The following is a 15,507-nucleotide window of genomic DNA, read 5'->3' on the forward strand; positions in this document are numbered from 1 at the left end:
TTGTCATACTCCCATAGTATGTGTTAGTAGAGTATTAGTAGACTGGTAGGGTTAGTGTTAGAATAAGTTGACATGTACTTGCAAAGTTACTTCTAGTCAGTAGAATATCTGTTGGGAGACCATCACAATAACGATTTAGCAGATATTTTGCTGCGTTTCCACCAAAATTACCTGGAACAATTGTACGAGGAACTTTTTTTTTCCAGGAACTATTTTCCCCCCCAGACTTGTTGCTTTCTGCATTTCCACTACGGTCTAAAGTACCGTGAAGATTAGGCAAATAGTCTGGTGACATAGGTCTGCACTTGTTTCTCAATACAAAGTTAGCAAATTTCAGACTTGCACCCTCGGTAGTTCGGACTTTGCGAGTTCGACTCGAGTCCCCGCGGACGGGGCAACGGAAGTCCGGTAATTCTGCAAACAGCAGCGTACTTGATAACATCAGTCAGCTCGCCTTGGCCACTGCAATTTACTTCACTGTACACTATTTACAAAAAGACGAAATATTATAATCAAACACCACTACCTCCTTTTGTTTTCATTTAAACATATTAATAGCCGCAGAAATGTAGTTCAGGGAAATGTGTATATAGACAGCCTACATTACAATGAAACTATATATTATATTAATTGCCTCTTTTTATTTTCATTTTAACATATTAATAGATGAACTGAATAAAGACCAAGGATAACCTGTCAGATTTACCCAAAATGAATTATATTTTATGTTGGACCACTAAAGAGACACCAGAGGCAAATGTCAGAAGGTCTAGCCAAGGTAAGACTGCTCTCGGCGGATACATGAGCACTGAGCTCCTGCTGATCACATGGAGCTGACTGTCTCCGAAATCTGCAAAAAAAGATTTGTTAAATAGGTGCGGTCTTTATAAATAAACGGCAGATTTGAGTTTTAAACAACAACATTCTCGTCTGAAATACTTCTAAAACTACATTTATTGACACAATAACAGTAATATTTTGAAAATTATCTGAATAAATGGTAGTTGAAATCACAATGCTGCATGAACTAGGGCTGGACGATTATGGCCTAAAATCAAAACCTCGATTAATTGAACATTTTACCTCGATTACGATTAATGAACGATTATTTTGTTTCTGTTTGGTTTTTTTGCCCTCATAGTTCACTGACAAGGTTTGTACTGTAAGCAGGGCCGTAGCTGGGGTTAGCAGGGCCCCGGTACAGGTTGTACCAGTGGGCCCTGTTTGAAAGTGTTTAATTTGTTCTGTTTATTTGTTTGTGCTATTTACACAGTGTTTAAGTTTTTTCCAAGTTTGTAAGTGTCCAGGTACAGAAACTGAATAATTAAATGTAAAATAGCACTGTAAAAATTAAACATACAGTCAAACCAAAATTTATTCAGACACCTTCAACATTTCTCACATTATCAGTTTATTTGCTTTAGTTTAGAAAATGGTAATAAAATATGACAAGAACTCAGAGTTAAACTGTCAGAACAAATTCATCTTGATAATTTCAGATAACTTTGATTGTAATCCATTACTTATCTTTCTATCAAACAAAACTTCAGACAACAGTCAATACTTTGTTGGCCAATTACCAAGCAATGATTAATTGTGTTCAGTCTGTGGTAGGGCTCTCGGTCTCTCTCTCTCTCTTTCTCTCTCTCAATTCAATTCATATTGCTTTATTGGCATGACATACAAAGGTACATATTGCCAAATCATTGTACATAGCAGAATAGAAACAAACAAAACAAAAATACATATATATTCATAAGAAAAAAAAACACATGCAAAATAAATCCATATACATTTCTATAAACATTGATGGTACTTCTAATGTACTCTCTGTCTGTCTCTCTCCCTGTCTCTCGCGCACGCGCTCTCTCTCTCGTGCGCGCTCTCTCTCTCTCTCAGTCTCTTTCGCGCGCTCTCTCTCTCTCTGTTTCTCTCGCGCGCTCTCTCTGTCTCTCTCGCGCTCCCTCTCTCTCTGCCCTGTTAAACTTGCATGTGGTTTTCAGTCCTGTCAATTATAAACTTTCACTCTATGATGGTTAAGCTGTGCAATTAATCCGCGAATCACATTTGTCAAGGGCAGGGGAGAAGCTGGCCCGTACAGTTAATGAATAACGGATCAACTACGACAGCCTAGATCGCACATCCTGCGATGTGACTATCGTGGATTCGTACATCGCGATATCGATGCTTAAACGACACATCGTGCAGCCCTAGTCTGTGGTGTGAAAAGATTGCATTAGCAATTCCGCAAAGGAGAGCTCAGTTCAGTGTTACCGTCTGTGAGACGCGGCTCTCTCTCCGCGTGCGCACCGAGCACAGCGCGAGTAACCAGCTGCTCAGTTCAGCTTTTCCGCGTCTTGTGTTTGAATGCTTTAAAGTTTTTTGAATGGTTAAATTGGCAAGTGGCAAGGCTTAATAACATATGAAAATGATATGCTTTCATGACGACACGCAGCAGCATTCTGTCAACTGTCCTGAGCGTCTTTTTATACTGGCCTCAGCCAGACGGTTGAGATCGACTAGTAAAGGTGGGATATTTTTTCCTATTGAAAGCACGATCTGACATCATAGCTCACTATCAGCAGTTATTTTATCTATGTTCGTAACATTTCTTATAGATTATTGCTCGGTGTAAGAGATAAATAAAGATCAGATAAAGATAAAAAATTAGCACAGTACCAGTACGAGTGATTGCGTGTGTGAATTAGTCATACTGTCTCTATATTATTGTGAAGCTGTGGGTTGTAAATAGCCTAGTTCCTTCAAAAGTAGAAAAATATGCTATAATAAGTTTTGAGATTCTAAGCTACTTTAGTAATAAATCACAGAACAGCGCTGACAACTAGTTTTTGCATTCCTCTGTGCGGGCGATCTTCACAGCTACTGTTTATTAGTGATGTGTCGTTCGTGAACGAATCGTTCTTTTTGAACGAATTTTTTAGGTGAACGAATCGTTCTCGTTCACGCAATCCACTGACTCATATTTGTCATTCACTGAAGTTCCTCCCTCCGCAGCAGCGCGGCGCTATTAGCAGCACATGCGCAGCTCAGTGAACCGGGTAACTGAACCATTTCATCCTGTCAAATAGCCAATAGCCTTCGAGTATGAGATGTGACGGAGCATGTGATTTGTGGAATGTAGTGAACGAATACGCCCTTCAATGAACGAGTTTCATATGAGTCTGAACGAGATCTAGAGAACTTATCGTTCGTGAATGAAGTGACTGACTGGTACACATGTCGGTTGTGAACGAGTTGAATGATTTAGTACATCTCGTTCGTGAATGAAATGACTGAACTGGTACATAGCTTATCTCGTTCATGAGCGAAATGAATGAGAGTAAACTGGGTTAGTCTGCCATTTAGCATGTCAATCTCGCAAAATGCAAAGCGCAGTTATAGGCACTGTGCACATACGCTTGTTTTGATATTTAGCACACAGATCTCCACGTTTAATCCCCGATTTATGAATGTGAATATATACAAACTGTCTGACCAAACAATTAAAATGCTAAGAAAACCTCGTGCTTTGTTCATCTGAACAACTTAATAAGACTTTATATATTGAATGCGATTATGCACACATTTTAATAAAGCCCGATCAGTTTTTGTAACAAGTAAATGCTGGCATATTGGGTGTATTACGAAGAAATGATCACTGAACGAATCAGTGAACGATTCTGAACGAATCATTTTGGTGAACGAACTGAAAATGAACGAATCTCTTGAAAGAATCATAATTTCCACCACTACTGTTTATATGAGTTTTCGTGCCACAATGCAGCTGCGCAAACATGGGAACTCGAAATAATAATACACATCCGACCGTCTAATCGCTTGAATGTCCAAACCATAAAACAAATACAACTGACAAAGTTTAGTGAAGACGCAAGGCTCACCGCTCACGCGGCATCACTATGTGTTGAACTGGCGTTCACCTCCGTGTTTTGCTTTTATGCCACTGACTGGACGAGGCAGAGTCATGTGGCTACACACGCGGTAGTATGCTTTTAAGGGGGAAGTATTAACAGGATTAAAAAAACGAAATAACCGACATGGGAAAATTAGGTCGGTTAGACATTCTGAATTTCGGTTTTGATTACTTTTCGATTAATCATCCAGCCCTAGCATAAACTCAACCAGTCAGCAGGTTTAGTACCCAAGTCCCACCCCTGAAGTTCCGTGCCACTCTAGTGAGTCAAGCATCTTGTAGGCCTCTTCTCCATGAAGTTTGCTCGTTAGGAGTACTTTTAGCATGATTTTAGAGAAATGCAATGCAGGTGTCTGGTTTTGTTTAATCAGCGTTTGAGCAAAGCAATGCAAAGCATCCTCTGGACCACCGTTTAGGGCTGAATTGCATGCAAAGATGAAAACGAAAAACAGGATGTAATGACTTCAAGCAGAGAGAGTGTTTGCATTTGGATTTTTACAGACGCTGGGATATACCGTGATTCTACAGATCACATCCGCAGATCAAAGCCAGGCTTCCCCTCTGTCTCTGCTATTTTACCAGCGTTCACCTTTCTTTTGCACACGTCGAATTCCTCTGCCTGACCCTTTCCTACCGACAATTCCTCAATCCAGACAAAGGTGGCGGGAAAAAACAGGATACAGGTGTAGACTTATGGGGCCAATGTTTTTTCCCCAAGATCCTTACATGATTGAAGCCCCCCAGGAACCAGGGTTAGGGGATTAGCTCAAACTCTAATTTTCAGATGATATTTTCACTCAAGTATGAAAAAATATAAATGCATTTAACACATTTGGGCCTGAAGGAACTAAAAATAATTGCAGCTCTGCTTGCTTTTGACTAGGATCTGTCAGATCTATCTTACAAACCACAGTTAACCAAACAATCGAACATTATCATGCTTGCTGACTACAGGTGCATCTCAATAAATTAGAATGTCATGGAAAAGTTCATTTACTTCAATATATTTCAAATCAAATTGTGAAACTTGTGTATTAAATCAATTCAATTCACTATCTAAACAAATTAGAATAGTTCATAAGTTATTTTGCACTGTACATGTACTCAGTACTTGGTAGGGGCTCCTTTTGCTTTAATTACGGTCTCAATTTTGGCGTGGCATGGAGATGATCAGTTTGTGGCACCGCTGAGGTGGTATGGAAGCCCAGGTTTCTTTGACCGTGGCCTTCAGCTCATCTGCATTTTTTGGTCTCTTGTTTCTCATTTTCCTCTTGACAATACACCTTAGATTCTCTATGGGGTTCAGGTCTGGTGAGTTTGCTGGCCGGTGTGCTTGACTAACACCATGGTCATTTAACCAACTTTTGGTGCTTTTGACAATGTGGGCAGATGCCAAATCCTACTGGAAAATGAAATCAGCATCTACAAAAAGCTGGCCAGCAGAAGGAAGCATGAAGTTTATTACATGAAGTGTTGATTTCTTGGTAAACCGGTGCAGAGACTTTGGTTTTCGAAAAACGCAATGGACCAATACCAGCAGATGACATTGCAACCCAAATCAACACAGACTGTGGAAACTTAACACTGGACTTTAAGCAAGGTACCTTAGCCCAGGTAAGACATCTCTGATGTTGTCTGTGGTTCAGGAGTAGCTTAACAAGAGGAATACCACAACTGTAGCCAAATTCCTCGACACGTCTGTATGCCTTGACCCCAGCCTCAGTCAATTCCTTGTGAAGTTCACTCAAATTCAAGAATCAATTTTGCTTGAAAAACTTTTTCTTCCACATTTTTTCCTTCCACTCAACTTTCTGTTAACATGCTTGGATACAGCACTCTATGAACAGCCAGCTTCTTAAGCAATGAATGTTTGTGGCTTACCCTCCTTGAGAAGGGTGTCAATGATTGTCTTCTGGACAACTGTCAGATCAGCAGTCTTCCCCATGATTGTGTAGCCTAGTGAACCAAACTGAGAGACCATTTTGGCTCAGGAAACCTTTGCAGGTGTTATTGAGTTGATTAGCTGATTGGCATGTCACCATATTCTAATTTGTTGAGATAGTGAATTGGTGGGTTTTTGTTACATGTGAGACAAATCCATCACACTTAGAAGAACCAAAGACTTAAATAAATTCAATGCACACAGGCTAAAGTAGTTTATTATACGAGTTTCACAATTCGAGTTGAATTACTGAAATGAACCTTTTCATGACATTCTCATTTATTGAGATGCAATTTTATGTGGCAATAACTCATATCTGTAATTTATGTGTATGACTCAATATTCAAGATCCTCAGCACATTTCACCCAGCAGCAAAAATCCATAAAGGCCTTCAGATGCTCAGGTTTATTGGGAAATCTTGGTTGACTTGGATGAACTACTGAAGCAGGTGTGGAAAATACAAGATTGTGCTCGTTTGAGCCTTAAAACACACATTTGTATGAGATTCCCAGCTATGGAATGCTTTGGAAGCTCGGGTAACAATTCTTGGTTAAGCAAGATATCATCTCAATAATTCTGCAAAAAATGATGATCCCCTGCTTAGTGCGGTTAGAAATATCAAACTCAATGCATACCTCCAACCCTCTATATCAGTACCTATGTGAACACTGACAACTTTTACACTTAATGCCCACAACAAAAATAACCCCTTAAATAACTTCATGCGTGCCCAATAAAACCTTGACATGCCCCAATGAATTCCCTCCTACTAAAATTACAGCACATCAGCTTTAACGATTTCATTTCATCCTCAAGTATCTCAACATACAAAGTCACTCTCTAAAGCACAAAACTATAGACTAACAATGCTCAACAGTCCTTATGAGCATTAAACCCAACCCAGAAAGGCTACAGCTATGGAGTCAATATAATGCCGCATATATACACAAAAAAATTAAGTTTTGCAAATGCAAATTAAAGTATTGAAGAAAATAAATTTGCTTTTTGCAAACAAAAATAAAGAATTGCTAAACATAAATGAAACTACATATTTTCCATGGTTATATCTATTAATTTATTTGCAACGCTGCTTTTATTTTGCGTGTCAGTCTAGTTTGAGTTTGCGATACCGTTTTTTCCTTTGCGCTTCACTTTTATGCGCGTCTTGCTTTGTGGCACTGTTTTGACGTGGCGGTGGAGTCAAGGGACGGGGGCATGTACAGCATACTGTCATGATGAGTAGAGGCTTGCGAGTGGATCGTTTCCTTTTATTCAATAGCATTAAAACATTCATTTCCTCCCACAGGTTAAGAGAATTTAAACAAATACTATTAATACACATGCAGTTAACCAAATTAAACAATACACATTTTAATGCTATAAAAGTGTGCACATCAAAGGAAATAAACAGCAGATGTTCATGGTAACAAATTCTTTAACTTGAGCAAACACTGCTAATACACATATACATTTGTTAATAAAGTAAATAAAACTAAAACATGAATGTTTTAATGATATTGAATAAAAGGAAATGATCCACTCGCAAGCCTCTACTCATCATGACAATACCTGGATCAGAGAGTCGAGTCTCGGGCTGATCACGTCACTTCCAGGGAGGCATGCTGTACATGCCCCCGTCCCTTGACTCCACCGCCAAGTCAAAACAGTGCCACAAAGCAAGACGTGCAGAAAAGTGAAGCGCAAAGAAAAAACGGTATCGCAAACTCAAACTAGACTGACACGCAAAATAAAAGCAGCGTTGCAAATAAATTAATAGATATAACCATGGAAAATATGTATTGCAAACTCATTGCTTTCGCGCTGTTTTGCAATTCTTTATTTTTGTTTGAAAAACTTAATTTCTTTCTCCCAATACTTTATTTTCTTTGGCAATTCTTTATTTTTGTTTGCAAAAAGCACATTTATTTTTCTCAATACTTTAATTTTCGTTTGCAAAACTTCATTTTATTTTTTTGCGTATACATGCAGCATTATTTTGACCTCATATACAGAAGCCTGCAGCAGTAAATTATATAGCAGTTAAAGAGGAATACTCACTGTTCTGAGTCGAGTTATCCCAGTCCCAGGCTTCCAGGATGAGTGTGTAGGATCGCTGAGGGAGAAAGAGACAGAATATCTTTTTGAGATGAAATGTTAAAATGCTACTGAAGAGAGCACAAAAAACAAAAAAAAACCTATCCTGGTCGAAAGGTCCGAACCTCAAAATATTCTGATATCTTCCAAATATAAATGACCTGTTTTATCATCTTTAAGGTGGTGGTGGGTGGGGTGGAGGGGGGGGGGGGTAAATAAATAAATCAGTGAAGGAATAGCACACCTCCTCCAAACAAAATCTGAGGTGTCAGAAATTTTGCTAGACAATATATGCTGTTTTAATGCGCTTTGGATTTAAAGTGTCCGCTAAATGTTAAATATAATAAAGAGCGAAAGAGGTTTATTCAAATCCTTAACCTTAAGTATGAGCAACAGAAATAGTGATGTTTGTCTAAGCAAACAGCACTAATGAAATGACAGAGATGCTAAAGCTCCATCACAGTCCTCTCTCATGACAGCGGGCAGCATTTATAATAGTTGAGTAACGTTACACAAGAGAGGAAGGGAGGGAGAGATTTTCAGCCACACCTTGAATGTTCAAATTAAATCTGGAAACATTCTCGATGCTCGTCTGATATCTGAGAGTCCATCTAAAATGTTGCCAATAATCCCTACCTGAATAGATGGAATCAAAAAACAGGCCACTGAAGCAGGACATCTTCAAATGAGGAAAATAATAGGGCTAATTTAACTGATGCGTTTCCTTTAGAGACAAGTTTATTCACACCATCTTCTCACTCCTGACACTACACAGGTACATGACAGCAGTTTTAGCACTTAAAGGGATATTTCACCCAAAAATGAAAGTTCTTTCATCATTTACTCACCCACATGTCGTTCCAAACCTGACTTCCATTGTATTTATTTTCCTACTATGGAAGTCAATGGGAACCACCAACTGTTTGATTAGCAGCAATCATCAAAATATCTTCTTTTAGGTTCAACATAAGAAAGCAACTCATTCAGGTTTGGAACGAAAATAACGTAATGGCGACGGTGCGCACATGGCCGAAATATACGTACTTTGGCCTTTACGCGATCGGTAAGCGGCCGTTTTTTGCCTTACTGCAACTCTCTGTTCTGGACTTGCACAAACTGCGTTGTAATGCAATCATGTTCCAAAATGTAATTTATATAAATATATGAAGTATGTTAACACAGGCCAGAGATGCTGAAGAGGGACGCACAGAGAAAAATACTGTAACGGGCAGACCACTTACTGTTCATGATGCACAAACTATTGGAAGAAAATCCTTAATATTGATTTGGGGTTTTATATGAATTTGTTTCTGAGGGGAGCTGACTGTCTTATGAAAAGTTTACTTGGTATAATTTCACAAAGCTTGTCAGAACATTCTGTTTTTGCTTCAAATTGGGTTATTATTAAATAAAATTATGTGTATGATTATTATTATATAACTAAATGGTATGAAATTATATAAATTATATGTATATGAATTACATAACTAAAATTAAATAACTGTAATTACAGGTTTAGGTTAAATAAAGAGGTCAGTCTTTATTTTTTTCAAAGAAAAAAATTTACTAATTCTACTGTTTCTAATATTCTATGTTGCACAAAAACAAATTATATTGTGTCCAGCAAGAAAAAAAGTTTTTTTTTTACCCAGTCATTTAAAAATAACACATTTCAGAGCTGTAACAATAATACAGTGAAACAGTGATATTTTTGCTTAGGGTTATCATACTGTCAAAATCTCATACCGGCCCATGCCTAATGCTGATAATGGGTATGCTAATAAACAACTAGTTAATAGTGAGAATTGGTTCCTATCATAATCCCCTTTCACACTGTGATTCTGGATAATAAACGGATAATGTGTCCCGGCAATTGTTCCCAGATCGTTCGATTTTGGTTCATTCACACTGCCAGTGATTTCCCGGAATCTGTGCGTGCATTCACACACAACCCGTAAGGGCCCGCAATGACACGTGACATCAGGATGTGACCTGTAATGTACGAGTCAAAAACACTAGGCACGTTAACTTTCACTTAAGCTGGCGAACGATCTCATATTTAGTGCGGATAGTGAGGAACTACCTGATCTCTGCTTCATTACAGTTTGCACCAATTTGGCATCGCGAACGTTGATCTGTCTTAAAAATAAAAAAAAAACACCTGGTAAAAGAGTCACATGATAACATGTGTCATCACTATGACGCACCCTTTATGGCATTGGTTCTGGCTTTTGTTCACAAAAAGCTTGTTCCGGAACTGAACCAGGCAATGTTACTAGGTCCCCAAACCCAACTAGGTGTGTTTGTATTCACACAGAAAGCAATCCAGCAATGTTCCAGCAATTTTCCGGGACCAACGTGCAGTGTGAAAGGGTCTCTACAGTGTTACCTGTTTTTTGTTAAAGATATGGTGTGGACTTTAATACATATGCTTGCTAGAAATTCTCAGAATGCATTGTGAAAACGATTAATGGCTGTATGGTCACATGTTAAACAACAAAGTTGTAAAAAAAGCGAGTTGACCTGTTCGATTTAGGCACAGATCTCATTCATCTCCAGAGGTGGAGTGAGAGGGAAGGAGCCAGACGGCGTGGTTTGAGAGGTTGGGGGCTGTGGGCTGGAAGATGCAGTCAGGGATTAGCGGCAGCACCAGGTCTGTCTGGATGGGTTGGAGTGGGAGTGGGTGGGCCACATATCCATGCAGACGTACAACAGACGCGTCTTAAAAAGATGGATTATTTGACATGAACGTGGATCATGCTGCAGGGTTTCTGACCTCTCCTCCCATCCCCCAACACGGGGGTCAGCCACTGTGAGAGAGCATATTAGTGGGGTCTAGTTGTAGCAAGCATCTGTGTGGAACACACGAAATGCGTGTGTTTGTGTGCGCATGCTTATCTGTACATGTGGATTTAGTCCAAAGCTCCATCAGTAAATTAATATGCTGGATTGATCCGGTTGGCCGCTCACATGCGGTCAAGGGTAGCGGAGCATGGCATGCACGCACCAGAGGAGAAAGGTCAGAATGTCAGGGTGTGTGCGCGTGAGAGGGAAAGAAACCTGTAACACGGGGACGGTCCTGTTCCCACACACTCTGCCTCTGATTAGCTGGATTATGTGACAGCTGCCCAAAGGGCTAGATGCGGATAAAGACTAGTGGGGGAGGTGACCAATGAACAAAGACCTTCATCTAAAACCCATCACTGCAAGACACCATCAACCTGAGTCTTGTGACACTCCGAGAACATTCCTCTGACCACACACACACACACTCTCTTGACCCCTAGAAGTGGCCTAACACGCAACGGTGACACAAACTCATCCAAACAAACTCCTTCCCTCCTTATCGTGGACTACTTTTGCTGATATCAATGATATTTATAGTGGACTGTGAACAAGCTAACACAGACTGCCTGGCTGGGATGTACTTAGGAGTAGCAAACCTTCGAGCGAACGAATACACTCATGTTAGGATGTTAAGCCTGTAAACACCCCAAGTGTGTTTGTGTGTGTTTGTTTGTGTGTGTGTGTGTGTGTGTGTGTGTGTGTGTGTGTGTAAGTAGGTGGGTGGCTGGTGGGATTGTGGTGGAGGGAGCCACAGGTGCAAATTCCCACAGTCAGTGGATGGGGCCGTTTAAAGAGGGGCAGGGCTGAAATAAGAGGGAGCTGAAGTGAGAGAGGCTAAGAATGACCCTGGAGACCTTTCATCAGGCTTCTCATCAGCTTCAAAAGGCTCCAAGCCGCAGTTTCAATTGGCAGCGGCACACATACGCAATCAGCTGCAACACTCTAACGCAGTCACACACAAGGCCCTAATGACCGCAAACAAATTATTACATTAAACAATTTTAACTTGAACCAAACTATTATCACATGACAGAATGATGTCAGGATCTTCTTGCTTAAAAGGTGAAGTGTTTTCCACCGCCAGTCACGTACAAGTGACGTTCAGCTGACAGCAAGTGCGAGGCAGTCTGAGTGCTTTCACACGCCTTATCTAAAGTAGCGAAGCCTTCAGCGCCATGTCAATACCCTACAAAGAGAGTGAACAAGGACAAGAAAGAAAAATGGGTCTGACATGCGACACTGAAGGAGTCCAAAAGAAATCAACAGAGAAACCGCAAAAAAAAAAAAAAAATAGGTCTCTGTTCCTCTGTGACCTCAGTGAGAAAACAAGTACTTCATTTCCTCATCTGCTTTTGGAAAAGGAACTGCAGAGAGAGGCAAACTTCCCTTGTCTGACCTTGCAGGAAAATATCATCCCCACCCTCTCTGCAGACCAACACATTACTAGGGTCAGAGTGGTTCAACAACCAAATATATAACCTATGGCTATAAGCTTTAGCTGTTAGAACGTTTTCACATTCAGATGTCTTAAAGAATTGCATCACGTCCCACACTTTTTTTGTGTGTGTGTCACAACATAACAGTTTTAACAATAGTCCAATTTTTAAAAGCTCTAACTGAGACCTCTTCATCTTGTTCCTTTGGGATCTGTTTTTGCATGCAAATACTTGTCTTATGTGAACACCTCATGAGAAACGCAAGCGATCAAGGTCTGGTAAATCTGAAACTGGCCTAATTATACAGGGCTTTTTACCTGAACTAGGTAGCTACCTATGACTAGTTATTTTTGAAACCAACATTTTACTATGTTTAATACACTATATTCATGTACATGTTCACATACACACACACACACACACTAAACCTGTCACTCAAAGTCTGAGCACCAGTCGCACAAGTTCTGTGCCAGACTTTGATTGATTCTCCTCAGGGGACCCGCAGGTCATTTATTCATTCCATAGCAAGCGACCACATCATATAATCTCCATTAATCTGGTATTGTTAATCCCATTTTTTATAGCTGAATTGTTGACTGACACAGAGATTTGGGCCAAACTGAGGGTGAAGTGGCAGTGGACAACACGGACCACAACCATCAATTACCACAAAATGTAAGACACCACCAGGCCAATTAAAGGACACTGAAAGGCTTTTTTGTTATTGGTTTCCCAAAACTAACGGATGATTTTGGAGCAGAGCATGTCCTCAAGATTTTGTGACGCAATAGGAAAATTTTGACATATTGAATTAGCTCAACATGATGCTGAAATCAATTTTCATCACGCAAAATATTATGCATGTTTCTTTAAAGTGTAATAAAATAACACGACTATCTTTGAAAAAAATGTGCATAAGGTTTAAAAAAATGTTTATTAACCATATATAATTATTAAAGTTGCTTAAACAATTAAAAAAAAAAAAAAAAAAAAAACGGCACCATGAATGTATGTATAGTACAAAGGACTAAAACCCAGTTACAAAGAGTAGGCTACTGTCTTTATTTAAAAACATGAGATGCAGTGGCATGGAAAAAAAAAAAAACGCCATAAAGTCGAGACATCTTTTTTAAAAGTTGAACTTACATTCATTTTACATGGCTTTTTCAAACATGCTGCTCGAGACTTGCTAACTAGCACGTTATTAGGAAAAGTGATGGCAAAGATTGATAAAAAAAAATCCCCTTATACTCACTTCTGCTGTAAGTGAAGCTGGATCACAAATGATTCACTCTGACTACAAGCTGAGAACGCCATGATTTGAAAAAAGGGATATCATTTTTAGGGATTAAATAAAAACCACTGGGTTGATTATTATCATTATTGGGTAGATGTGTACACATACTGCCAACACACATTTATATTCAAACAACAAATAAAAATGAATTTAAAATCCGATGACTGCTTTAAAAGAATTTATTGTAGTCTTTAGTGTTGTATTTGTAATGTATTTAGAGTAGGGGTGTAACGGTACACAAAAATCACGTTTCGGTACGTACCTCGGTTTTAAAGCCACGGTTCGGTTCATTTTCGGTACAGTAAGGGAAAGAAATGCAAACATTAAACTGCATGTTGTTTATTACTATACACTTTTTTTTAAATACTTTTTAATAAAATATATATAAAATAAAAAAGAATAAGAAATAAAATACTGCTGCAAAGTTCTCCACTAAATAAAATACTCTCAGTCTCAAACCAGTATCATATAATAAAATATAATGAAAAATATAAATAAATAACTATGATTACAGTGCAGTATTATCAATCCCAGCTTGTATGCCTGCTAATTTAAAAAATACATATAACTTTTCCAAAGTGTAAAGTGCAGCATCAGCAGTTTCAGTTTTTAGACCTGCTCAGATTTCGTTATTGCGTTGGACCGATCGGAATTAAGAGCAAAGGTCTGTTTAAATGCCGATGGGAGCTGCGTTAGAATTACAATCGTTTTTTTCCTAGTTGTAGTGATGTTCACACTCGCGTGATGCCTTTTGAAAACCTTAGGCTGGTGACACACTGGCATATTGCACCTGTCAAACATAGTCTCTTTTGCCGTCAATACTGTTGACGGTGTCCTTTATCAGTAGGCTTTATATTTGTGCTCAACATGAAGTATATATATTGTTGTCGTGAAGACAAGATCCTGGTCTGTCGGCGGTCTCCCTCTATGTCACCTACAGTAGCAGCAGCGCGCCATCGCCGCGTCAGGCACGATTCTGGTGTGTAAAGACATAGAAAACGTGAAGCAGCCGTCACGCTACTGACACGCAGCAGAAACACCACGCTCACGCCACGCAGCCAGTGTGTCACCGGCCTTAGAATCAGCTGCAGGGCGGGATTTGCGCTGAACGCGGAGACTTCCGACACTTAATATGTTCGTTTGGAAACACGAAAATGTACCTATGTTCCGTATAAAAAATATTGCATTCGGTCATCCGGTACACACGTGCACCGTACCGAAAGCCCTGTACCGAAACGGTCCGGTACGAATACACGTACCGTTACACCCCTAATTTAGAGAGAGAGAAAAAAATGTATAGGCCTACTTGGTTCTTTTATTAATAATTTATGTGTTCATCTATACAATTTCCAACAATTAAAAAATTGCAGGAAATCATACAACTGAAGAAACAGGACATCTAAAAAAACCTAAAAACAATGTGTTCAGCAATATATGAAAAATGGTGGACATAAATCAAAAAGCCAACCCCATTTGATAAATTCAGCACACCCGTCCCCTTTAGGAAATAAATTGCATTCAGAGCAGATCACTCATCAAGACGGTGCAAATTCAGATTCTGTGTTCTTCCCCAGGGTCCTACAGCACAGGTTTGATCACAAATGAGGGCACTTTGTTGTCACCGGTCCTTTAGAACAGGCAATGAGCGATGTGATGATGGCTGTCACCCACCCCAGCATGACAAGGTCATGTTTGTGTCAAACAAGTCTAGACTTGGTCGAGGAGTGATCGGGGGTGTCGGGGAGGTCCAGTCACCTCGCAGGGTCCACATTAAGTCCTCAGTGGTGGGAAGAGAAGGTTGAAAAGCCAGCTCCATAATCAATCACTCACAAGAGAAAGGTGTCCCCTGCTCCATCACCAATACACAGGGGTCTCGGCCAAACTGCAGACAGGGGGTGACCAGGTCATTTCATTTGTGCTTTTTCCTCGCCCTCTCCTAGTCTGTCATCCCTATATAGA

At 39.6% G+C, this 15,507-nt stretch overlaps 1 protein-coding gene across 2 annotated transcripts in view; it reads right to left on the minus strand.

Moving 5' to 3' along the window:
• Positions 1-15,507, minus strand: part of jag2b (jagged canonical Notch ligand 2b) — a 56,823-nt gene that overhangs the window by 30,753 nt on the left and 10,563 nt on the right. For both annotated transcript variants that reach the window (XM_059512978.1, XM_059512977.1), the window contains exon 3: positions 7,933-7,987. In XM_059512978.1, coding sequence (XP_059368961.1) covers positions 7,933-7,987 — 55 coding nt within the window. The remainder of the gene's footprint in view (positions 1-7,932; positions 7,988-15,507) is intronic.

Source organism: Carassius carassius, chromosome 27 (genome assembly GCF_963082965.1).
Source record: "Carassius carassius chromosome 27, fCarCar2.1, whole genome shotgun sequence".
Lineage (NCBI taxonomy): Eukaryota > Metazoa > Chordata > Actinopteri > Cypriniformes > Cyprinidae > Carassius > Carassius carassius.